Genomic DNA, 27,103 nt, shown 5'->3' on the forward strand with positions numbered 1-27,103 from the left:
AGGACGTCTAATGAAGCATGAAAAAGGAACAAATAATGTGCAATTCCAAAGGTATTTTCCACCTGTATTTTCTAGTTTACAGTGCAGGGCACTGGTGAACTTCACATTACAATGCAACATGGGTGAGGGTAAAATATTAACCTTAGAGCTCACCATACTCAAAACCCAAAGAATTTTTACTCTTTATAAAATCCAGGCATTGTGTTAAATACTTAAACAGCATTCATAAAATCCTTCCGCTCCATTAAGGAGTCTGAACAGCTCAGAAAGGCACAAAAGGCAACTGTACCCTCTCTATCAGCTTTATTCATGGCTATCAAACATTTGATTTTAATATTCCTCTCTCAACAAAGATTCTTAGCTCTAAAGAGCAGTCTCAGCAAGTATATGCATGCATGACTCAGCAGCTGGAACATTTTCAAAAGACCACTGAAGATCTGTTCAATTTGAGCAAACTGCTCTTTAAACTCTATGTTCTCCCAGTACAATACATACACACACACTTTTTATATTAGAGTGACAGTCTAGTTAAGTTCTGTCAGTGATTCCATTAAACCCCCACACACCATTTTACTGGTGCATATAAAACTAGCCTGCAAAGACTCACCCTGTAAACACAAGATCTGGGCCTGGAAGGACTATTCTTAAGCCTACATTTACAGGACAATACAAGTGAAATATAAAGAGACAGAAGTTGACTAATTTCATTTTAATTTAGAGACCTTATGATTCAAAAATAGCTTTGATTTTAAGAATGACAGCCATTTAGTCCATCATTAATAACTGTGCTGTAATCACATTTGGGGATTAGTAATTAGGTATTCTATGGAGAAAAGGTAAAATGTCTATAATAAGAGAGTGACCTCTGCATTTAACATTAGCTACACTCAATGATTTCTGATACTTACTGGATACATTTTTGCATGGTCAAAAGCCTAGTGTATATACATTGTGAAAAGCATCCAGAATGGGAACACAGATTAACTTTGCAGCAGTCAAAAGTTAGACTGTTAGTCAAAAGTTAGTCAAAAGCAAGGGGAGCACAAGGCATTACTACTGGCCAATGCTGAATCTAGTCAGTAATATTTCCCATATTCTCCATGTAAACTCTCAAAATGCCGTGGTACAATGGTTGCATGCAGCGTAAATGTAGCCTTGTCAGTCCCAGGATATTAAAGAGACAAGGTGGGTGAGGTAATATCTTTTACTGGACAAATTGCTATTTATTTATGTAGATTTATGTAAACATTTATAGGGACAACAGGAATACTCTGCGTTGTAACAGTAAAAAGGATAAACAAGAAGCTTTGGATAAGATCTAAAATCTCAAGCTTCAGAGCATAAACTAACCTTCCACTACTGGGGACAGGAGAAACTTTCCCTGTGGGGCAGGGCTCTCTGCAGCAGCTGCTACTGGCCACTCTCAGAGATAGAATACTGGACTACATGTATAACGGTGTGATCAGTGGGGCAATTACTACATTCACAAAAGTGACAACCCCAGACTAGTCAAGCAGTGCTACTGAAATTTGGTGTCTTTAACAGGAGAGGAACATCACTGTCCAAGATCTGTGTTGATCAAGATGTCAATTATCTAATTAATACCTTACAAATAAATGAGTGTTACTTGTTATAGTTAAAACTATAGTTTTAACAGAATTATGTGAATGTTCCCCATTTTTGCACATGTACCATTACCTGGCTATACTGATTTTAACCCTCAGATCCAGGTCCCTGAATGCACAACCCAGATATGTGGCTTGTGCACACAGGAACTCTGTGGAAGATTGTAAGGGAAAGAAAAGATCTTCACTGGTCTCTGCGCCCACAACCCAGGGCAGGCAAGGAGCAGGGCTATGCCATCCCATGACAGAAGGTAGTTTTACAAAGTCACGGATCCAATTATTATACCCTTCCCACTTCTCCCGCAGGCCTGCAGGGGGAGCATGCTGTGAAGTTAAGCACAGCAACATGTTCTGGGTGCAGCTGTCTTCTGCATAGCCTCCTCTGTGCCTACAATTTACACTTAATTTAAGACTTTCAAGGTCCTTATTTAAGCTGGTGGATTTAGCCCTAAATATTTAAAGTGCCATGAAGCCAAAGACTGCTATAAGAGTTATAATATTTTTAACAGCACAATCTTTTATTTTGGATAATTTGAATATCTGGGCCTGGATAATACAGACTCTATTTAGTCCAATGGGGATTTCCTATGTTGAACACAGATTTCAGAATGTTGAAAACCTCATTTTCTTTGCCAGTCTAACTCGGATCCTAACTGGTGAACCTGCAGGGCAATATGTGGGTTCATTCTATTATTGTTCCCTCTCTTTCAAATTAAGTGCCAAAATCATTCTCATGTGAACATAGTTTCACTGTCTAGGGGCTTGGCAAGACTGGAAAATGTGGGAGGCTTTAAAAATGTGTTAGGGTATGTCTACAATGCTAAGAAAATTCCCCAGCACTGAGTCTCAGAGCCTGGGTCAACTGAGTTGGACTCACAGGGCTCATACTGCAGGGCTAAAAAATAGCAGTGAAGAGGTTGCCACTTGGGCTGGAGCCTGGACTCCAAGACCCTCCCCCCTCACTGAATTTCAGACCCCAAGCTCCAGCCGAAGCCCGAACCTCTACACAGCTATTTTTAGCCCAGCAGCCCAAGCCCTTCCAGTCTGAGACAACTGATCCAGGCTCTGAGACTGCGCGCCATGGATTTTTCTTTGCAATGTAGGTATAGCCTTAGTTAACACATGTTAACAGGTTTTTGGGCTTTTTTAAATACCACTTGGCACCTAGAGTAAACAGGCAGTCATATAAAAAACTACATTAGCTGGTCCTGGTTTGCCAAGAGTTAAGTGTCTGTCTACACTAGGTGCTAAATGGCATCTGAGCTTCCTAATGAACATGTTAGATAACATGTTGTCAGTCTAGACAAGCTCCCCACTCTGCACCTGACCTCCCCACCAACCAGGCTTGTAACCTCCATGCAGCCTTTTGCTCCCTTCTCTCCACCCACACTCTGACATAATTCAAGCCTCTCTGTTCTCCATCCCCACCTCTCCCGCACACTTTACTGAACCCTGCTGCCTGCCTCAGTCATCTCTCCCCCTTGACTCCTGCCGCTACCTCCCCTCTGGCCTTGCCGCCTCTCCCTGGCCCCCCTGTTACTCAGTCCCCATGTCCCCAAACTCTGGCAAAGCACCTCAGTCCTGTCCTGAAGTTTCATCTGCTGGCTCACTTCAGCCAATGGGATTGATGTATGCAAAAAAAATGGAGGGAGTGAATGATAACTGGCTGAAATTACTTCTGATGAACAATGCGACTGCTCATCTCTGCCTGTAAACCCAACACCAAGTGGGCACTGTGTGGAAATCAGGCATTTCCAGCAAGGTGGATTGATTTAAATCACCATGTGGAAAGCCTTGATTTAAATGATCAATTTTAATCAACTTTTCCAATTGTAATTCACTTATTTTCTACAGAACGGAGCATGCTAACTGGTTGATATAGCCATTAAAACATGTTGAATTACAACTAAATAGAGCCTTTACACTAGATTTAGTACATCTTTTTTGCTACTTAATGATGAGATACATGATGGGGTCTCCTGAAATCAAAAGTTGGGTCCCAATGCCGGAGACGACTTTGCCAGTCTCTTGCACACAATAGCACAACCCTTGGGTCCCCTACAGGATCAAGTCCTTGATACACTATATGATGACCTATTTGCCATATTTATAAAGTTTAGCCTCTAAACGTAGTTTTCCCCAGCCAATACTTTCATTATATAGACAAGCAGCCTTTAACTCAGCATTTTTGATAGAGGCTCATTTATTCAGCATATTTATTTTTTATTTAAATGTTTTAAGATGACATAATCAGTTTAAGCCTTAAGATATTTTGTATTAAATTAAGAATTCATTTCAGACAGGTTTATTTTTGAAAATAAAAAAAAATAATAATTTAAATTTAAAAAATCCATTTAAAAAAATTCATCATTGATTTTTATCTACCCTAATTTCCTATGTTCCAGTTTTCCAACTGTCACCAAAAATTAATGGAGATTTTGACAGCTGGGTAGGGGACAGTTGGGGTTTCTGAATAAATATTAACTGAGTGTTTCTGCTAAGTTATCAGCAGTGAAATAGCTACATGATGAAATTTAAAATATCTGTAGATTTCACAGTCAATATATAGAGATGAATGGAGCAGGTCACACCTACTGTTTCTGAAAACTCAAGACAACACACTGTATCAGTTACACTAAGGCATGGGTGGGCAAATTTTTCGGCCCAAGGGCCACATCGGGGTTGCAAAACTATATGGAGGGATGGGTAAGGAAGGCTGTGTCTCCCAAAACAGCCTGGCCCCCACCCCCATCCACCCCCGGACTGCCCCCCTCAGAACCCTCGACCCATCCAACCCCCCCTGCTCCTTGTCCCCTGACCGCCCTGTCCCGGGACCACGCCCCTAACCACCACCCCCCCGGGACCCCACCCCTATCCAAACCCTTCCCCCCCCGCTCCTTGACCCCTGACCACCCCCTCCTGGGACCCTCAGCCCCTATCCAACCGCCCCTTCTCCCTGTCCCCTGACTTCCCCAACCCCTATCCACACCCCTGCCCATTAACCGCCCCCCCCCCGGGACCTTACCCAGTATCCAACCACCCCCCTGGGACCTCACCCCCATCCAACCGCCCCCTTGTCCCCTCACTGCCCCAACCCCTATCCACACCCCCTCCCCCTAACCGCCCCCCGGGACCTCACCCCCTATCCAACCTCCCCTGCTCCCCGCTCCCTGACTGCCCTGCCCCAGAACCTCTGCACCATCCAACTGCTCCCTGTCCCCTGACTGCCCCCCTGGAACTCCCGCTCCCTTACCATTGCTGGAGCTACGGGGGAGGGGCCAGGGACTAGCCTCCCTGGCCGGGAGCTCAGGGGTTGGGCAGGACGGTCCCAAGGGCCAGATGTTGCCCACAGGCCGTAGTTCACCCACCTCTACACTAAGGGCTTGTCTTCACATACAACACTGAAGCTGCACTGCTGCAGTGCTTTAGGGCTAGCCTACACTAGAAATGCTACAGCAATGCAGCCGTATCACATCTGGTGAAGATGCTCTATGCTGATAAGAGAGATCTCTCGTGTCGTTATAGTAAATCCACCTCCCCAAGAGGCGGTAGCTATGTAGAAAAGAGAAGCTCTAACCTAATCTGTCTACATCAGAAGTAGGTCAGTATAACTACCTTGCTCAGGGGTATGGATTTTTCAAACCCCTAAGCGATGTAGTTATACCAATATACGTTTGTCGTGTAGACCTGGCCTCAGTCTATGTTTTTAAAATTACGCGCAAAACTATGAAAGCTTAGATTCTGGAGCAGAACTGTGCAACAAGAAATGGATTCTGTAGGAAATTCCATGACCACGGAATGACATAATACATGGAGGCTCTGCTAATAGTGCACTGCACTAATTTAACCAGTCGTGATACTTGTGAACATCTACAAAAAAGGTCAAACTTTTAACAGTTTCTAGCTCTACTGCAGAAAAAAAGTTACCAAAAACCAACAATTTATGTAAATCCATCAAGTTTATGTCATTAGATGCCAGCATCTTTAATTTCTGCACTCACATACATGTGTATGATAGGCAAAAGCAGACATGATCTCTGCACACAGTTTAGAAAATCAGACTGCCACTATTTTAAAAAACAACAAAACTCCATCAGTCAGTGGCCAAACACTTCGACAATCATAGCCTTATATTTAATCAATATCATTTTCTCAAATAAAAAAAAATATCAAGGCTTGAACTATTGTAGATATAAGAGAGAGCTTCTAGATGTCTCAACTTAAAAAGTGGATTTGCCAAATAGGTAATGTTACATACTTCCACAGAACTTGGCACGCAGAATGTTCAACAGAAATTTCACTATTTAAGACTTTTGCTGTCCACCCCCCCCCCTTTTTTTTCTTCCAGCTAGTCCTCAGGTTCACATACATTAAAAACTTTATTACAAATACATGGAGAAACCAAAAGGAAAGATTAGACTTCAGTGGAATTGTCCACTTATCAGTAACTATATGGTGGGGAGAAGCTACACCTGGACGCAACAGGGTAGCAGATTAAGACCCTCTATAGGAACGTAGGGCTCTTCTGTTGAGTCAACCTAGACCCAGATACTAAAATGCTGCATTGTAGTTCATAGCAATTACTGCTGAGCCACTAAAAAGTTGGCCCACTAACCTAAAACACAGGATATAAAGGAGACTCTTTGGGCCAAACAGATGGAGAGCTAGGGATGAAAGAGTCATGCAGGGAAACCCAAGCTCAGTAAGCTTAGCCTTTGGTTTGTTAGATTATTCTTTACAAGTCACCAATAAAGCCAAACCGTGGACAGGAGGACGAGTGTGGACAGGAACACAACGTTTGCGTGCTCTGTTGAAAACAGGGAAGAGACTCTGCCTTACCACACTAGAGAATATGTTTACAGCAGTGACACTCTCTAATAGTGCAATTCTCTGGAGCCATTTTTATGTTCAATTTCTGCATCCACCTGTGTGTCCACATTACCCTCACTGAAAGCACACAGAGGGGATCTGAAAGAGCAGAAATTTCATACTCACCTGGAGCTCAGCTCATCACTGACACATCCAAGAATGAGGATGCCAGGCAGTTGTAACACCTAGGCATGCTGTGACTGTGCAGTCAGCATTAAGAGGTCACATGAATGCCACCATTTTTTAAACTGTTATTTTTTGTAAAAAAATGTATTTTAGGCAGTACATGATACCTTTATTAATTAATGAGATCAAGCAACACAAGTGAATTCAGCTGAATTCATCTGAACATTCAACTAGCTAAAAATGAACATTTCTACTCTTAGTTTATTAAAGTCATCATTGCTATTTTTAACAGGCATCCCCAAAAAGCTTTGAAATGGTGTAGAGCATACAGTTGTTAAAGTGCCACTGAGACAACTCGTTGGCTGCTAGACAATATGTTTCCAAGCAGGATCTGATAGGATTTAATCAGTTATTTTTTTCTCTCTAAACTATTTCATGTTCAGTTACTGTTATCATTTCTATCTCTCCAGAGAGCCAACTAAGGGTATGTCTACACTACGAAATTAGGACGATTTTATACAAGTCAATCTTTAGAAAGCAATTTTATACAGTCAATTGTGGGTGGGAGGTTGAGGCAGACGATTTTGAGCAGCCAGACACCAGGGTGACGAGAAGAGCACAGCTAGTCATGCTGCGCATCAGAGAGGCTTTGAAAGCCAGTTTCATGACTGGCCAGGCTACGGTGTGACAGTTGTGTGTGTTTCTCCTTGCTGCATACCTGCCACCTTTGCTGATTTTAATTCCCTTTAAGCCAAACATCCTCCCCCCCCCCCCCTTGAATCACAGCTGGCAAAGGAAATAAAGTCACTATTGTTTTGAAACCATACATTCTTTCTTTATTAATCAAAGAGTGAGATACCTGACAAGGTCGGGGAGGAGGGAAGGACAAGGCTACATTGCTTATTGTAGCCACACTACAAATCAAAACAGTTTGAATGAAAGCCTTCTGTTGCTTGGCCATCCTTTGGAGTGAAGTGGCTGGGTGCCCGGAGCCTCCCCCGCACCCAGCGTTCTTGGACGTCTGGGTGAGGAGGACATGGAACTTGGGGAGGAGAGCAGGCGGTTATACAGTGGATGCAGTGGCAGTCTGTGCTCATTACCTTTCCTGCAGCTCCAGATGCCTCAGCATGTCCACTTGCTCCCCCATTAGCCTCAGCATCTCCTCCTGCCTCTTCTTATCGTGCTCACCTAATGCTTTCCTGGCCTCTGACACTGAATGCCTCCATGCATTCAGCTGTGTCCTATCAGTGCGGGAGGACTGCATGAGCTCAGAAAACGTCTTTGCGAGTGCGTTTTTTTCACCTTCTAATCTGTGATCACCTCACGGACGGAGATGATAGGGGGACCATAGAAACATTTGCACCAGCAGGGGAATAAAAAGGGAGAGTAAAATTAAGATGATACATTTCTGAGAACAAAAGGGAGACACTTTCACAGTGAATCAAGCAATTCACAGCAGACAGCACATGTGCTTTAGGTACAAGGTTGCATTTTGCCTTCTATATTGAGCACCTGCCGGTATGGTGACACATTACACATGGCTGGGCAACAGAATTTTGTGTCCAGGCAGCCATGGTAAGCCTTTTGGTATGCGGGGTTGGCTTCTTCCGCCTTCATAACATGTGGGAATGGTTTCAAACTGCAACGCCATCCTTTCCCACAGCAAGCAATGCCGGTTGGGTTTGCCATTTAGAAGGAGGGGCTGCAGTTTTTGGGTGGATGTGCACCACACACCTCTCCTCACCCCACCACGTGGCTATTCTCTGGGATGATCCCTTCACCCCTCCCCGCTCCGCGTGGCTATTCTCAAGGATGATCCCTTTTAGCCAAGCGCAAACAGCCCAGCATGAACGGGGTACTTTTACTGTTCTCTTACAAAAATTTCCCTATTTCAACCAGGTGACCATGAATGATATCACTCTCCTGAGGCTAACACAGAAAGATATAGACCAAATGTTGCTTGAATGCAACCAAAACCTAGGACCATTCGCTGTCATGCTTTGTGCTGCAATGATTCCAGACTACTTGCTACTGGCTTGGCACGGTAACATGTCCTATTGTGGAGGACGAAATAAGGCAGCCCTCCCCAGAAACCTTCTCAAAGGCTTTCAGAGTACCTCCAGGAGAGCTTCATGGAGATGTCTCTGGAGGATCCCCAGACACATTAATAGACTTTTCCAGTAGCTGTACTGGCCGCGAATGCATCCCAATTCTTCAGGGCAAATCAAACATTAAAACACAATTGCTTTTAAACCCTGTACTGTAGTTACAAATGTGCACTCACCAGAGGTGCCTTCTCCAGCTTCAGGGTACGGGATCCCACCTTGAGCAGGTATTGGCTCCAGGGTGATGAAAAGGTCCTGGCTGCCGGGGAGAACGGATTCACCGCTTGCCGGCTGCACATTGTCCTCCTCTTCCTCATCCACAAAATCCTTCTCCCTGTTGCACAAGACTCCCCCCTTGCAGGTGTCCACGGACAGTGGTGGGGTAATGGTAGGGTCCCCCGCCCCCAGAATGCCAGACAGCTGATCATAGAAGCGGCATGTATGGGGCTCTGACCTGGAGCAACCGTTTGCCTCCTTTGTCTTTTGGTAGGCCTGCCTGAGCTCCTTAACTTTCACACAGAACTGCTGTGTGTCCCTGTTGTAGCCTCTTGTCCACCATGCCCTGTGCAATTTTGGTATATTAGCATTTCTTCTTTTTGATCAGAATTCGGCCTGCACAGATTCTTCTCCCCAGACAACAATCAGATCCAGTGTCTCCCATTCGGCCCATGCTGGAGCTCGTTTGCAATTCTGGGGGGACTGCATGGTCACCTGTGCTACTGAGCATGCCACGGTGACCAAACAGGAAATGAAATTCAAAATTTCCCGGGGCTTTTCCTGTGTACCTGCCTAGTGTATCAGAGTTGAAAGTGCTGTCCAGAGTGGTCACATTGGAGCACTCTGGGATAGTTCCCGGAGGCCAATTCCGTCGAATTGTGTCTGCACTACCCCAAATTCGACCCAGCAAGGTCAATTTTAGCGCTACTCCGCTCGCCAGGGAGGAGTACAGAAGTCGATTTTAAGAGCCCTTTAGGTCGACGGAACAGGGTTGGTTGTGTCGAAGCATTGCTTATAAAATCGTCTGAACGCGGCTAAATTCGACCTAACCTCGCAGTGTAGACCAGGGCTTAGACTCCTATCATTGGTTTCAGAACATGGAAACTAAAAGAACCAATATACAGAAGCAGAATTTTACCAAAGGAAGTTTCCAGCAGTCTTGATCTGGACACTGTTTGTACTGCTGGTTGGCTTCCGAATTCACACCTTTATAAAATGCAGGCTACAAACTGGCAGTGTTGTATTTCAATAAACAGCCTGAAAGAGGACTGCAATAAAAGACAGACCATAAATTTCTATGGAGACATAAAATAAAAGACAACACAAAACAGCCCACAAATTCATGCAATATACTCTAACCAATTCCGGTTTTGTTTATATTTACTGTATAAGACACTACCTCATCATTTAAGTCCTCTTGTGTATATGGAGTTTGGGGTTAGAACCAGACTTCAGCGAAGCAGGAACTCCTATCCAAGTCTGGCATTTTGTTTCTATGCTTCATTGTAAATTGTGGTTCCAGTGACAAGAATTGTCAGCCATTTGTCAGTATGTCTGCCTGCTGCAGGAAAAGAAAGCCACCTAGAACAGCACTGCTGACAGCCCCACAAATACAGCATTCATGGCAGGGTGGATAAAAATCAATGATTTAAAAAAAAAAATTTTTTTTTTCTATTTAAATCGGATTTTTGTGGGAAAAAACCCTAAAGATAGTTTTAATTAAGGTACATTATAGCTCAAAGATATCTCACCATGGAATAGGGATTATAAATTCTAATTATGAGACAATATATTCAGGTAATGTTTAAGAAAAGTTTTGTAAATGAGTTCCAATAGTTCATGGATTAGTGACCCAATCTTATGGGGTTCCACAGGCTTCTGTATAGATTATTTAGGTTAATCTTTCTATCTACCCAGTAGGGCTCAGTCTAGAAGATACTATCAAAGATGCTTAGGTTTGCAGTTCTCAAACTGTGGATTTGTGTCTCCAGAGGTAACAAGCTTGTTAACAGCAAAAACGTTTTAAAATAAATAAATAATACATAGAGGTGAGAAATAACAGACCTCAACTCTATTGTCCCTCTTCAAATTTGTGTGCACAGAGTCAATCCCTTATCTCTCTCTAAAAGTGCAAAGTTTCAAAAAGTTCAATGAATAGACGATTGTTGGGGGCGGAATAGATCTGGACAAGGAGAAGAAGTCTGGAGATAAATGTGAGAAGCGAGGGACATATGCTTGTTTTGTTAAAATATTGTATGTTTGCTGTTGAAGAAAAAAATCCAGAATACTTAACATTGTTGCTTTAGTTAAATAAAACAATTTAAATGTCTGTCTGGTGATGTTCTCCTCCTAATACAGCATGGCAAGAAAATCCTCCAAATATTAGTGATTAATCTGTTGAATTGGACATAGTTCACCTCCCAATGACTTCATAAATATCTGCTTCAATTACCTTTGGTAAATGAAATAACCAAACAGTCATTCATTTTCTGATATAGCTGTAAAACTAATCTGAAAAGTTTTCAAAATAAATCACTGTTTAAAAATGTATAGTGTGTACCTTTTAAAAATGAAACCCACATCTATCTCTGAGTTGTGAAGAATATGTATTAAGGTTATAACAACCAACAAGAATGCACTTTTATGTAGAAAACCATGATTAAATCAAGACTTCCTGACTAGTGATTTAAATCAAATCCACCCTGATACATGGCATATAACAATATTTCTACATGCTAGAACAATGCATATTCAGCCCTAGTACTGCACCTTAGATACCTCCATCTTAGACTACAGATTCATGAAGGATGATTGCCTGTTTGTTTCCCACTGACATTGTTACAAAGACAAACCATTCTACTATTTTTTTTTTAAACTCTTCCATTTATTGGTACATCCCTACATTCACAGTAGTGGATGAAGACTTCTGTTGTCCATTATTAAGTGGCCACTAATCTGTGTTAGTTTATTTTAAAATTAGCATGCATATGACAGAAGACATTTTGTTTTAAAAAGGGATGTTCTCAAGACCTGTAAGTTAAAAAAGTATAGATTGTACCATTAAACTTTAAATTAAATTAAATTCATGTGGGTAACATTATACTTCCCACATAATGAAAGGAGTGGAGGTTTAAACTAATCCTTTTATCATGATGAAAATTATGAACAAAATGCAGTTACATATATGAAGAAAGGTCCAGTCAGACAACTGATGGTATCTGTGAGCGGCTTTGTTTATGAGTATGACTTAGAAAAAGTTAAGGGGTTTTTTAGTTATTCAGACCTGGAAGTAATTTCAGACATTCCCTGTTACAAGGTTCATCTTTACAGGAGCTGTTACATTTCTGGCCAATTGCTGAAATCAGACATTTAGCATTTTAGTCACCAGTCGGTTATACAGGGACCCTGCAGCAGTACCAGGGCCTCAGTCTTTAGCAATATGAACCCTTCATTAGTGTAACAGCCTAATACCTTGGGGATAACATGGGCTCCTTTTGTGTGGCATCTCCCTTAGTTTCCCAATCACTAAGGTAGGCTTGATAACTTACCTCCCTTCCTTGCACAGGTGTTGTGAGTAGCTAGTACTTGTGAAGTGGTATTATGTTGCCTTATGAAACAGTATGAGTTAATTTTTTAAAAATACATTTTCAGTCACATTGTAAAAGGTCCATAAATTCTTAACCTTTACATCTAATGAACTGCATTGTTCTCAGTTGGGTAAAACAAAATGGGTCACATTCAACATCACAGTTCTTTTGGTCTCCCACAAATCACTCCAGAAACACTGCTTTAACACCAAGAAAAGTATTTTCAGGAGTGTCTGGAGTAACATACACTACTATGCTTACAACCAAAAGGAACTAATTTCACAGCTAGGATTCTAAAATAACCATGGACATCTTCCTCACTGGGCAGAGCCAGCTCACATAAGGTTACCGAACCTGTAGCTGCAGGGGGTCATGAGATCTCCATCCCACCAGCTGAAATGTTAGTATGAGGTCTACTAATGTTCTAAAGCAGTGCACTGACAAAGAGCTGCTGCACATTAACTGGGAGGTCTGTGGTGAGGATCTCCCCCTTTACTTCATCCCTATCGTGTCCACTTTGTAGATTCCTGTAAGATGAAGCCTCGATTTACTCCTCTAATTACACACACACACACACACACACACACACACACACACACACACACACACACTCTTTCAGAAACATTCTTCCTTAACTACCAGAGGTATGAACACTCCTCTTCCAGCTGGCATAAAAATAGTGAGGGTGGAGAATCACACTGCATATTAAAGTCTTGGGCCTTGCAGCAGATAATCCAACCAAATGGATTCATGGTGCTGAACCACAAAAATACCAGTCTGAAAATCTGCTTGAACACTGGAGAACAGGAGCAAAACCCTAAACATGAATCAGCTTGTCAAACTGCCAGCACTATGAAGTCTGGTGTGGGCTGGCACTGCAGTACCAGTTTTAATACCACATTTGCAAGTCAGCTGCTATATTCCATTATAAACACTTTTTTGAAGGATTCATAACTCAGCCATTTTAATTTACATTGGGATGAAATTTGCCACATATCAGTTCAGATGTAAATTTAAAACACATTACAAGATGGCTAAAAATGAGATCATACAGGGTGGTGATGGCGAATATAGTAAGTTTTTTGGTAGTTTATGGTGCTTCCCCTCACCTCCACCCCCAGTTACCAATTAAAGCAAACTTCTAAAAATTACAGTCAGTTTTTAAGAGGGGTTTTAGCATTAATATAAGTTATTTAACTTTAAAAAGCATCTATTATGTATTTTCCTATTAACAGTGTATGTGTTTTTGCAATACCGCAGTAACAGATTTTGATATTTTATGAAGTATTGATTTAATTTTCAGATAAAAATACAAAAGCAGGCATTACCATAAAAAAGTGAATTAAACACAAAGAGCTAACACACTAAAAAACAAAATCCAAGCAGTTCAGAACTGCATCAGAAACTCCATCCTTAATTAAAGGATTTGCAGGGATCTGAGTGACAAGGGAACCCCACATATATATGTTCCACAACAGCAAGGCATAAACAGGTGAGCTAACCAAAGGATGTCAGACCAAATTCTGACATTTCAATTGGATCATTAATTTAAAAAGCCCCACAGGCTTGCTATTTTTCAAAGGCTTTACATGCATGGAATGCTAGAAGTAGCTTAGTTTACTGAAGGGAGCTAGTTTTTCCTGTTGGATGGTAAACCATAAACAAGAGATATTCACATCCCAGAAAAACAAACATATAGGACGAACGTAATCAATGGTATTTTCACATTAGGCACAGACCTAAGAAATCTTTCCCCTACTCTCCCCACCCCCATTGTAATCCTTCCCAAACCACTCTGCTTCTCACTGCTGACTGCAAACTGTGGCTGCTTGGCCAGATTAAGATGGTGACATCTGTTTGAGTGATTTTTTTTTTTTTCCAGGAGTGTGGTCAAAGGGTCAAACGAAGGGAACCAGACAGGGACACCAAGCAGAGAACCCCGGACAGCGCCCACTGCTCCTCAAAGGCGTCAAGGGAGTCAGTGGACGCGGCCCAGAGGAACTCTGCCCAGATACGTGAACAGACCGAGGATCGGAAATAGGCCCCACAGTCATAGGAGACTCCATCGGCCAACCTCCTCACCCTGGTTTTATAGATGGCCACTTTAGCCAGGGCCAGGAGGAGGTTGACCAGGAGGAGGTCCCGTGACTTTGTGGGGCCACAGATAGGGCATGCATAGATAAGGAGGTGAGGGGAAAAGTGCAACCAAAAACGTAACAAAATATTCATGAGGAGCCGGAATAGGTGCTGCAGCCTGGCACACTCCAAGTATGTGTGCACCAGGGTTTCCCTCACGCCGCAAAAGGGGCAGTGTCTGGGATGGGGTGAACCCCGCCAAGTACACGCCTGTGCTCACGGCCCCACGAAGGAGCCGCCAACTGATATCCCCGGTGGGCTCAGAACCAGGGTGGAGTATAGGCTGGCCCACCAGGGCTCCTCACCCTCCAGAGGTGGCAGGAGGTCCAGCCATTTTGTATCGGGGCGGGACATGATGGTAAGGACGTGAAGGGTTTGAGTGATAGACAAACTGGAAAGGCATGATGGGTGCTCTGATACTGTTTATGGGCCACAGCTTTTTCAATAAAATTTACTTAAGTTATTTACTTAAATTCTTCCAATACAAAAGTGCTCTCTATCTAGGATACCAAGTTAGAAATTTGCAGATTCAGAAGGATAACATTAGCCTGATTTACCCATTTGTAAATAAACTGTTAGACAGGGGCCCAATATAAAACCTTAAATCTGAAACTCAGTCAGAATTTGTTGCTCAAAACTCTTCTAACAGGCCACATTTGAGCACCAAAACCAAGCTTTATAACATTCAGATCTGGATTTCAAACCCCAAGTGTTGGAATATTTGGGATACAGAGTTTTGGTTTGGGTCATTATAGAGGTTCTAAGTTTGGGGCTGGAGTTTTCGTTCGGACCAACGTCTAATAAATATGAAACACTAACCAATTTAAAACAAGCTGTATCATTTGTTACTAGAATATTTCCTGAGATTACATCAATAATATCCAGCTCCTCCTGCAGAATCTAGATTCACAGTGTAGCCCATTTTTTAATGGTTAAGAAAGAGATTCTCCAGACTTTCACAATATCCTTGAATTGTGAATTCTCTCTTACACACGTTTAGGTACAAGCAAGCGAAGAACAACATTTTAAATGTGGTGAAGAAAGGCTATTTGAATAGTAACAGAACACATTGAAACCCATGAACACTCTAGTAGTTGGCGGCTGTGTTATGAAATACTGCCCTCTGCAGCCATTCCGCAGAAACAGAGTTCAACCAAATTAACATTCATTCCATACAAGTTCTCTGTTTTACAGGTCTACTCTGTGCTTGTAGCAACAATATATTATTCCTGCAACTTCATTTGCTTTCAAGCTTGTTCTGTTTTTACCAGAAGGGTTGTTTATTCTCTTCAGTCATCCTCTGGTGGCTGCTTTCAATTCTGTGCTCTGCACTTGCTCACTAACAACACAGCACTAGTAGTGCTTTATTGACATCATTTAGTCATCACAGAGTGCATCGAAAGAGTTTAAAAACAGCACAGACCAGCAGTTTGAATATACATGCACATTTATTCCCTGAAAATCTCAGCACTGAAATTTTCAAGACCCAGGAGGGCTCAGGAAGGGGGGATACTAATCTAGTCTCACCAAGATTTGGGAATCCTGGGCTCCTCTGGAACCAAGAGCTATCTTCTTGCTTTGCCTGATCGGTGTGCAGACATTTCCCTGGACTTTGATGACTTTATTCCTTATTACACAGGAGGAATTCTAAGTTTCGCATTATGGGTAAAATTTTATTCACAAGCTAGTAAACCACAAGTGATGTAAAAAAACTGGCAATATGTGTGGTCAAGTGGAAGGTCTCCACTACAAGGGCAAATGTGTTTTATGTTTCACTTGTGGTTTACATTTCCCCTTCAAATGTTTCATTTCCATGTTGCAAAACCCAAGCCAGATAAATACTACTCTCAGTTCAGACACAGATCCTGCAGAGGGAGAGGTGATCATGCTTCCTGTTGCTGGAGACTTGAGGTCACACAGAAAGGAACTTAAATAGTTGAGGCAAGAAGGCAGGCAGGCTTGCAGGAGGATTTAGCAAAGATGAAACTGAGTCTATGTCAGGGGTGGGCAAACTTTCTGGCCTGAGGGCCACATCGGGGTTGCGCAACTGTATGGAGGGCCAGATAGGGAAGGGTGTGCCTCCCCAAACAGCCTGGCCCCGGCCCCCTATCCACCCCCTCCCACTTCCTGCCCCCCTCAGAAGTCCCGACCAATCTAACCCCCCTGCTCCTTGACTCCTGACTGCCCCCTCCCAGGACCCCCTGCCCCTCGACCCCCTATCCAACTCCCCCTGCTCCCCATCCCCTGACTGCCCCCCCCAAACCTCCATCCCATCCAACAGCCCCCTGCTCCCTGACTGCCCCCCAGGACCCCCTGCTCCCCACCCCCTTACCATACCGGAACCAGCCACGCCGCCTGGCAGGAGCAGCGGGCCAGAGCGCTGGCAGCTCAGTGCGCTGAGGCTGCGGGGGAGAGGGAACAGCAGGAGAGGGGCCGGAAGCTAGCCTCCCCGGTTGGGAGCTCAGGGGCCAGGCAGGACGGGCCGTAGTTTGCCTACCTCTGCTCTATGCTGTATGTGCGAAGAGCTGCAGTGATGGCAACAGACAGATTTGCAACATAAGAATGGGAAGAAGGAGAATTTAGAGTCATAAAGTGCCAAAGTTTCAGCCAATGGAGGCAAATGGAAGATCTGAACTGAAGAAAGAGCTAAAAGAAATGGAGTTGTTTATATTATTTATTTTTATTGCATGAACTGTGTGCCAAGCACTTAGCGTGCTGCTATTCATCTTGGTATGAGAAGCAATTAACCCAGCAGGCACCCTAACTTTGCTTGTGGGCAGTGGCACACAGATTGTGGTCTGTACCTCTATGCATTGCAGATTTCCAGGGAATAAATAATCCCTTATAAAGCCTAGTCAGTTGAAGAGATGTACACAATATAATTGACTGCATTGGCACAAAAAGGGACCCCTCTGTCACTCCTCCATGCTCCACCCCATACCACTGTGTAACTGGGGACTGTACAATCTCTGAATTCCTCTACTGTATTTTTTTATTTATTTATTTTAAAACAAGCTTTTAGTTTTAAATCTGAAAGCAATTTTTGTGATGGCATCATAAAACCCTTGAGAACTAAGGTTAGCACATTTTTTAAAATGTTTTTATGAAAATTTAAAGGGAAAATATATGTGAACATCAAAAAAGCTTTCTGATAATGAAACATATTAAGCTGTGGAATGGACTCTGAAGGGAAGTTTAAAACCTGATAGCTCTCTATTTTTTTTAAAAAATGCTGGCAAATTTAATTAATGTTGACAGCTAAACTTTTCATATTCCTAATAAGAGACCCTATATTTTCTCTTAAAGCCCATCAGACACACACAATTATTGTTTCTTATTCACAATCTACTTATAATGGAAGAAAACCTAAGAGACACGGCCTAGCAGCTGATCACATAAGGAGGAAAGAGACAGTGACTAAGAACCTACTATTGTACACACAAATCTTTTTTTAAAATTCAATTTAAAATTTGAAGACTTTATTATTTTATCACCTTTCTATGACAAATATACCTTAGTTATTATAATGAACAGAGCTCCCTCTTGTGGCTGCAGGAAGGTGGATCTGGTGCAACAAAATCAGAGTATAGATGGCATGAGATCAGCACCAGAGAGATATGAGAAGGGGAGGACTGGTTCTCCTGTGTACCATTACTAACTTGGTTAAACAATAGACAATTAATGGAAAATACCATGGGGACAAGAGGTTGCTGTTTAACGTACTAATTAATAATTCTCTCCCTCTTAACTCCCTCTCCCTGCACAAATGCTGCAGAACGTAGCAACTTTCTCCTCTTCCCCATTCTATTTTTGACCACCTTCCTCCAAAGCAGAACCTTCCCACCTTGTTCAACTGATTTCTGGCTCACTCACAGACAGTTTGCAAGGCAAGGGATACAATCAGGATATGAAATTCAAGGGTCTAAGTTATGGGGAATGCACATCAAGCCAGAAGACTTACATTATTATCCCTACATCATTTTCATTATCATTATACCTGGAGTTCTGAAAGCAAACAGAAAATGCTTATTATCTTTAAAGTTTTGAGAAAGAATTCACAGGTACACATATGAGTCTAAAACACTTAGATCTGCTGAAATGTTAGAGCAAAACACCTATTGAAAAGGAAACCGATATAGCCTCAAACCACTCCCTTTTGTGGTTTCAAAGCTGTAAGGATACTAAAATCTGCTGGAGACAGGCATTCACTCCTGGATGAAACTGGCAAGGTAAGACATTTTGGGCCCTACCTGCCTTAAGAGTGGCTCCCTTTCAGAGTCTATCATTGCTCCCCAAACCCTTCAAATAAACATTTCTATGACTGAAAACATAAAATAAAAAAGAAAAGCAGGTAAAAGAAGAATGCATGGATGAGTGTGAAACTCTCAGTAAACAAGCCTGTGCACTAATGCTTTGAACCAATATACAGACCAAGCCAGTTTCTCTCCTGACAGGACTCTCAAAGTCACACAACATTTACAAATACAATTTTAAAAAAATGTCTCACCAATATATTATTGGGCTTTGATCTCAGTTCAGTTCCCAGTGGACGAGGATCCACAATGCAAAAATCACTACCACTATTAGCAGTCCCAGAGGCACCAAGATTAAATGAGGTAGATGACTGAATTCCCCTTTCCGGTCAATGGGTTGGATGGGGGACAATGCCTGCTCTCTATGTGAACAGAGGAGTTCAGACTCCAGAGATATCCATTCAACACCCTTTCCCAGTACTGAATTCATATGCTTTTTTAAAAATTACTTTTGAAAGAACACAAAAGAAAATGTCATGATTGACTCCTCAAGGAAAGAGCTCTGAATTGGCATAATCAAGACAGGTCCATTTTTAAGTCTAGCACTTTTGACGGTGCCCTTTAAATTCTTCACCTCATAGATATTGCAACCAATGAAAGTACCTCCAACAGCTGTATTAGCGTGACCAGAACATATGCTGGTTTCTGCTTATCCACCTTCCACTGAGGAGTGACAGGGATAGATATGTGCAGCGCAGGATACTGGGGGCAGCAGTCATGCTCAGGCGCACTCATTCTTTGTCAGGAAAAATAGTGCCAGAATTCCAGCTCCTTCATTTACTGCGTGGTTCAATTTTTAGACATTTTGAAAAACAAAGTCAATTCTTGAACTCATGTCCTAGATTCTTGCTGCAGAGAACTACCATAAAAATCAGAACTGGCCACCAGCAGAGGACAAGCATGCCACACTCCATGACATTTCAATGGAAAGATTTCTATTTATCAACAGAAGCTGCATTACAGCAATTGCATCCATAAGGATATAGAAAGGGTTCCCCCTCCTACTTTATGAATATTACTTGAGCTGCAGGGTGTTTTTGTTCATTCAGGCTTTTAACTGATCGATATTTATTGGATTTTTTCCTTATTTTGCATGGATGTTTTAGGTTAGACAAGATTTTATGTAAGGCAGAGCATGGCAAATCACTGACTTTTGTATGTTAATGGGATTGTACAGTTCAGAGTTATTTTTCTAGAGATGCTCTATAATGCTTTTCATCCTCCAGACACTTTGCAAATATTAACTAATTCTCACAGCATGCTTCTGAGACAGAGGAGCATTAGTATCCCCATTTTACAGATGGGGAAGCTGAGCCACAGAAGTTCCACATCTACCCTAAAGCCACAGGAGGATTCAAAACCAGAATTACAACTCAAGTTCTTAGTTCCAAGTCTTGTGCTCAGACAAGAACTCTCTTTCCTAAGGTGGAGGAGCAACAGAACCACAAATTTTCTACTGTCATAAAATCAACATGCCTGAAGTAGGTATTTTTAAAAGGTGTATAAAAAGGATGTAGACGTTTCACAGTTCCCTGTAATTCTAAGTCAAACACTCTGTAGAGACTACTGTATTTTGATGCTATAATGGTGCCCAGTTAAAAGAGATACCTGTTAAAAGAACTGTCCTCTTAAAAAGAGACAATGCCTATACACCAGACTATGAAACCCTTACATATCCGAAAAGTAATAAACCTGGTGGCTGAAATACTATTTAAAACTCATCTGTCTAATAAGTTATGTTTCCTGTACAGTGAATTAAATTTTCCTGGAGCTCTTTTAGATGAAGACCTGATGCAAATATTCACACGTGCAATAAAAATGTGTTTAATTGATTTCTACATGTTATTTATTTCCATTTATCCTACCTGAGGATTCCAACTGGGATCCAGTTTCTTCACTGTGGCAATGTATTCTTGCATAGCCTGGTGGGGACTTGAATCTCCCAGCGCTTTCCACGCTTCCCTGAGGTACAAAAAAAAAACACAAATGGCCCACTCAGTAGAACTGATACATCCGTCTTTTACTCATTGTCACCAATAAAACAGTGATCAGGCCTAATGCAAGCCTACCTTCCTACTTCTGGGCAAAGGAAAGACATCTTTTACGCAATTTTGATGCCATCAATCCTCTAGTCAGGCTTAAAAAGAAAAACTCCTTCACCTACTCATATTTATTTGTTGCTGATTAAACCAATACAACAGTAAATTAGCAGAACAGCAACACCATTTTAAGAATTCCATAAAGCAGGGGTTCTCAAACGGGGGTCGGGACCCCTCAGGGGGTCGGGAGGTTATTACATGGGGGGGGTTGCGAGCTGTCAACCTCCACCCCATATCCTGCTTTGCCTCCAGCATTTATAGTGGTGTTAAATATAGAAAAAAGTGTTTTTAATTTATAAAGGGGGAGTTGCACTCAGAGGCTTGCTATGTGAAAGGGGTCACCAGTAAAAAAGTTTGAGAGCCACTGCCCTAAAGGATTATTTTAATCATTAACCGAGAGAATAAGAGAGAGATACATGCAAAGTAATGTTCTAGTTCAATCAATCTAAAAGATGTGACCAAAAATAAAATAAAATAAAATCAGAAATTGTTAAGAATTGCAAAGATTTCCTCTTACCATTTCTGCTTTCCTTCAAAATCAAAGAAACTGGGCTTCGTAGTGTTACAGTTTCCAAATTTGACCTAAAGAAGAAAAATGTCCTTTGTTACAATGAATGGTAGAAAGGGATAAAGTTTAATTTATCATTATAATTTGTTAGCCAATTCATAGCAGCAAATATCCAGATTTATTACACCTCTTGATTTCAGAGCAAATTTATACTCCTGTCTGATTAACAGTTATTAGGCTCATCTCTTTCTGGCAAACCTCTCAACTCCAATTTTTTTTATTTTAACAGTCTCACACAGCTATTGGTGTATTGGCCTCCTGTTATTTTCTGTACAGGATACAGAGATGGAATTCTGATATGCAGATCATTTCTTCTGCACGTATTACCCAGCAGGTGATGCTGCAGAGTGATTTTCACTCAAAGACTTGTCAGAGAAAGAAGGTCCACTTTTGAGGAAAATCGCCTTCCTTATCCTAGTGGCAGAAAAAAGCCAGAAAAGAAAGGAAAGACAATGGTCACACAGCAATCGCAACCCAACCGTCTTCCAACACCACCTGCAATGTCTGCCAACGAGCCTGTGGCTCAAGAATTGGACTCCTCAGTTACCAAAGGACCCATGAAAAATAAAACGCATGAAAGAGATCATCTTCAACCTCAAAGGATCACCGACTATGTATATTACCCATCTGTATAGCTCATCTTCAACAAGACTAAAGAAAAATCTCATTTATATTAGGGAATGTAGGTATACAGCTAAACCACATATTATGATTGTTCATTAAGGATGAAATGCGCCTCCTTCTGCACAACGACTAAATAAGTGGGCTATGTTTAATAACCTTTGATGGCCAAGCTGAATACAAAGAGAACAAACTTAAGTGGAAGAAGTCCATATGATCTCTGGATTTCCTCCAGAGGCATCTAGGAACATGGCAGCCAGAGCAGATACACCAGAAATGGGAAGTGAGTCAAGATTGGAGGTGGCTGGGATGATCCAGTTGGTCAGAAAGAGGAAAAGTAGTACATTGTGGAGTAGAGGATGGAGCTGTAGGTAGAAACAAAGGATTCATTACAGGAGAGTGAGGCAAGAGAAAAAAAGGAGGCTAGAAAAAAAAAAGAGGTGTTAATGGACTGCAGTTCATAGAAGGAATATAAGTTAGGGGTGGTAAGTGAATAAACAATCCTGAAAGAGATGAGATAGATAGTGATGATAACATATTCTAGAGGGCGTGTAGTGGACTCCACACGTAGACACAGAAGGCCGTTACATAAAGACCCTTTTAAACTGATCTGGTAGCACAAAGGGGGCTTTGTAGTGGCCATCAATTACATTTAAGGACCCTTTAACAATACCAGAGTGGTGTAAAGAGGCCTTAGTGTAAATGAGAATCAGATTCAGGATATTTTTAAACACATGAAGGTGTATTCATAGTAAGGCTGTCAATTAATCACAATTAACTCAAAAAAATGAATCGTGATTAATCACAGTTTTAATCGCACTGTTAAACAACAGAATACCAATTGAAATTTATTAAATATTTTGAATGTTTTTCACATTTTCAAATATATTAATTTCAATTACAACACAGAATACAACACAGAATACAAAGTGTACACTGCTCACTTTATATTATTTTTATTACAAATATTTGCACTGTAAAATGATAAATGGTATTTTTCAATTCACCTCTTACAAGTACTGTATTGCAATCTCTTCATTGTGAAAGTGCAACTTACAAATGTAGATTTTTTTTTGTTACATAACCACTCAAAAACAACCAATGCAAAACTTTAGAGCCTGCAAGTCCACTCAGTCCTACTTCTTGTTCAGCCATTCGCTAAGACAAACAAGTTTGCTTACATTTATGGGAGATAATGCTGCCCACTTCTTATTTACAATGTCACCAGAAAGTGAGAAAAGACATTCACATGGGACTTTTGTAGCCGGTATTGCAAGTTATTTATGTGCCAGATATGCTAAACATTCGTATGCCCCTTCATTCTTCGGCCACCGTTCCAGAGGACATGCTTCCACGTCGATGATGCTCACTAAAAAAAATAACGTATTAATTAAATTTGTGACTGAACTCCTTGGGGAAGAATTGTAGGTCTCCTGCTCTGGTTTACCCACATTCTGCCATATACTTCATATTATATGACTCAGCACATGTTCATTTTAAGAACACTTGTCGCTGCAGATTGGACAAAATGCAAAGAAGGTACCAATGTGAGATTTCTAAAGAAAGCTACAGCACTCGACCCAAGGTTTAAGAATCTGAAGTGCCTTCCGAAATCTGAGAGGGATGAGGTGTGGAGCATGCGTTCAGAAGTCTTAACAGAGCACACTCTAATGAGGAAACTATAGAACCCAAACCACCAAAAGAGAAAAATCAGCCTTCTGCTGGTGGCATGACGAAACAGATGATGATCGGGGGAAGTCCCGAACGACTGGAAAAAGGCTAATGTAGTGCCCATCTTTAAAAAAGGGAAGGAGGAGGATCCTGGGAACTACAGGCTAGTCAGCCTCACCTCAGTCCCTGGAAAAATCATGGAGCAGGTCCTCAAGGAATCAATTCTGAAGCACTTAGACGAGAGGAAAGTGATCAGGAACAGTTAGCATGGATTCACCAAGGGCAAGTAATGCCTGACTAATCTAATTGCCTTCTATGACAAGATAACTGGTTCTGTGGATGAAGGGAAAGCAGTGGACGTGTTGTTCCTTGACTTTAGCAAAGCTTTTGACACGGTCTCCCACAGTATTCTTTCCAGCAACTTAAAGAAGTATGGGCTGGATGAATGGACTATAAGGTGGATAGAAAGCTGGCTTGATTGTCGGGCTCAACAGGTAGTGATCAATGGCTCCATGTCTAGTTGGCAGCCGGTATCAAGTGGAGTGCCCCAAGGGTCGGTCCTGGGGCTGGTTTTGTTCAATATCTTCATAAATGATCTGGAGGATGGTGTGGATTGCACCTCAGCAAGTTGGCGGATGACACTAAACTGGGAGGAGTGGTAGATACGCTGGAGGGTAGGGATAGGATACAGAGGGACCTAGACAAATTGGAGGATTGGGCCAAAAGAAATCTGATGAGGTTCAACAAGGACAAGTGCAGAGTCCTGCACTTAGGACGGAAGAATCCAATGCACCGCTACAGACTAGGGACCGAATGGCTCGGCAGCAGTTCTGCAGAAAAGGACCTAGGGGTTACAGGGGACGAGAAGCTGGATATGAGTCAACAGTGTGCCCTTGTTGCCAAGAAGGCCAATGGCATTTTGGGATGTATAAGTAGGGGCATTGCCAGCAGATCGAGGGACGCGATCGTTCCCCTCTATTTGACACTGGTGAGGCCTCATCTGGAGTACTGTGTCCAGTTTTGGGCCCCACACTACAAGAAGGATGTGGAAAAACTGGAAAGTGTCCAGCAGAGGGCAACAAAAATGATTAGGGGACTGAAACACATGACTTATGAGAAGAGGCTGAGGGAACTGGGATTGTTTAGTCTGCAGAAGAGAAGAATGAGGGAGGATTTGATAGCTGCTTTCAACTACCTGAAAGGGGGTTCCAAAGAGGATGGCTCTAGACTGTTCTCAGTGGTAGCAGATGACAGAACAAGGAGTAATGGTCTCAAGTTGCAGTGGGGGAGGTTTAAGTGGGATATTAGGAAAAACTTTTTCACTAGGAGGGTGGTGAAACACTGGAATGCGTTACCAAGGGAGGTGGTGGAATCTCCTTCCTTAGAGGTTTTTAAGTCAGGCTTGACAAAGCCCTGGCTGGGATGATTTAATTGGGGATCGGTCCTGCTTTGAGCAGGGGGTTGGACTAGATGACCTCCTGAGGTCCCTTCCAACCCTGATAGTCTATGATTCTATGAAAATGAACATGTGTCAGTGTGCACTGCTTTGGATTCTTATCAGGCAGAACCTGTCATCAGTATGGACGCTTGTCTTCTGGAATGGTGGTTGAAGCATGAAGGGACATACGAATTTTTAGTGCATCTGGCATGTAAATATCTTGCGATGCCGGCTACAACAGTGCTATGAGAACACCCGTTCTCACTTTTAGGTGAAAACAAGAAGTGGGCAGTATTATCTCCTGCAAATGTAAATCAACTTGTTTGTCTGAGCGATTGGCTGAACAAGATGTGGGACTGAGAGGACTTGTAGGCTCTAAAGTTTTACATGGTTTTATTTTTTAATGCAATTTTTTTCTGTACATAATTCTACATTCGTAAGTTCAACTCTCATGATAAAGAGATTACACTACAGTACTTGTATTAGGTGAACTGAAAAATACTATTTCTTTGGGGTTTTTTTGCAGCGCAGAATACTTGTAATCAAAAATAAATATAAAGTGAGCACTATACACTTTGTATTGTGTTATAAATAGAATCAATACATTTGAAAATGTAGAAAACATCCAAAATTATTAAAATTAATGGTATTCTATTATTGTTTAACAATGCAATTAATCGCAATTTTTTAATCGCTTAACAGCCCTAATTCATAGCTACAAGGAATGCTGAGGAAGACTTGCAGTTCTTCTCCTTTATTTGACTAAAGTCCAACAGCTGCCTTTCAGTAATAGGGTTGCCCACAAAGGGAATAGTGTGCATTTCCCAAAACTTATTCCATCCTGGGACACTGGCTGGTCCACTTCCACGTCCAGAATGTAACAGGAGATCCATGCACGGAGCAACTACAGGATCACAGTCTGGGTGAGGAAGAGAGACCGACTGGCACAAATGAACCCTAGTCCAGGAGGAATTAAAAGCAGAATTTTTCCTGAGAGGAACCAGGGAGCATAGAATAAGGAATGGCAGGTAGTAAACAAAAGACATGTTGGTCTATGCCTCCGTAATTAATTTACATGTACCCATTAATATTACATTTGGATTTACAGACCCTATCATTAGAGAATAAAGACACCAAAGGCCAGGAAAATGTTGATGCCCACCTCACTTATTATTGGTATCTGCATACAAACAAGGAATTTTCACAAAGGTTAAACATCATTTTGATGAACAATTGAATGAAACATGGACTTAAAAAAAAAGGGGGGGGGGAAGGAAGGAAAGAAAGTGATTAAATGTTCCTGCATTGGTAACTAAACATTTCAGGACTCCAATTAAAAAGCCACTCTTTAATCACTCATAAATGACTATATCACAAACTCAGATTCCCAGCTAAGGCATACTCCTACACCAGAGGCCAAGTCAGAGTAGCCGTGCTGATGCAAATAGGAATAATCCCCCTTGAAAGCAATTGTTATAGTAAGTCTCCCTAACGCAGGGCAAACTCCATCAAAAATGAAATATGAGGGGATTGGGATGTTTAAATGAACCTGATGGAGTAAACATGGGCACTCAGTTTTCGGAGATCATGACAACCTGTTAGTCAGACATTGCTAGTCAAGCAAAATCCAGTTGCATCCATCAAACTATTATAAAACACTTGCTGCTCAGCCAATTAAACTGCTTGATCAGCTAATGATCCCTCAACTTAAGAGGTTATTTTATCCTGCATCTGCGATCATCAATCATGCCTCTTTTTAAAAAACTTAGATGTCGAAGTTGCAGTAATTTTATTTAGATTTTTTTACAGAACGGGAATGGGGTTTAAAAAAAAATGAAAAAAGTTTTCTACAATATTTGTTTTGCTGTTTCATGGTCAATGTCACCAGTTTGAATCACAGGGTTTCTCAGCTGGCCTTCAGAGCAAGGTACTTTGTAAAAACAGGTTT

General features: G+C 41.8%; 1 protein-coding gene across 1 annotated transcript in view; it reads right to left on the reverse strand.

Annotated features, from left to right (window-relative positions):
* ACBD6 (acyl-CoA binding domain containing 6) overlaps window positions 1–27,103 on the reverse strand; it is a 135,776-nt gene that overhangs the window by 101,798 nt on the left and 6,875 nt on the right. Inside the window, exons 2-3 of the mRNA XM_074962188.1 lie at window positions 21,375–21,439; window positions 20,624–20,720 (exon numbers count right to left, since the gene is read on the reverse strand). Of these exons, the coding sequence (XP_074818289.1) occupies window positions 20,624–20,720; window positions 21,375–21,439 (162 nt within the window). The remainder of the gene's footprint in view (window positions 1–20,623; window positions 20,721–21,374; window positions 21,440–27,103) is intronic.

This window comes from Natator depressus, chromosome 8 (assembly GCF_965152275.1).
Source record: "Natator depressus isolate rNatDep1 chromosome 8, rNatDep2.hap1, whole genome shotgun sequence".
In the NCBI taxonomy this organism is placed as follows: Eukaryota; Metazoa; Chordata; order Testudines; family Cheloniidae; genus Natator; species Natator depressus.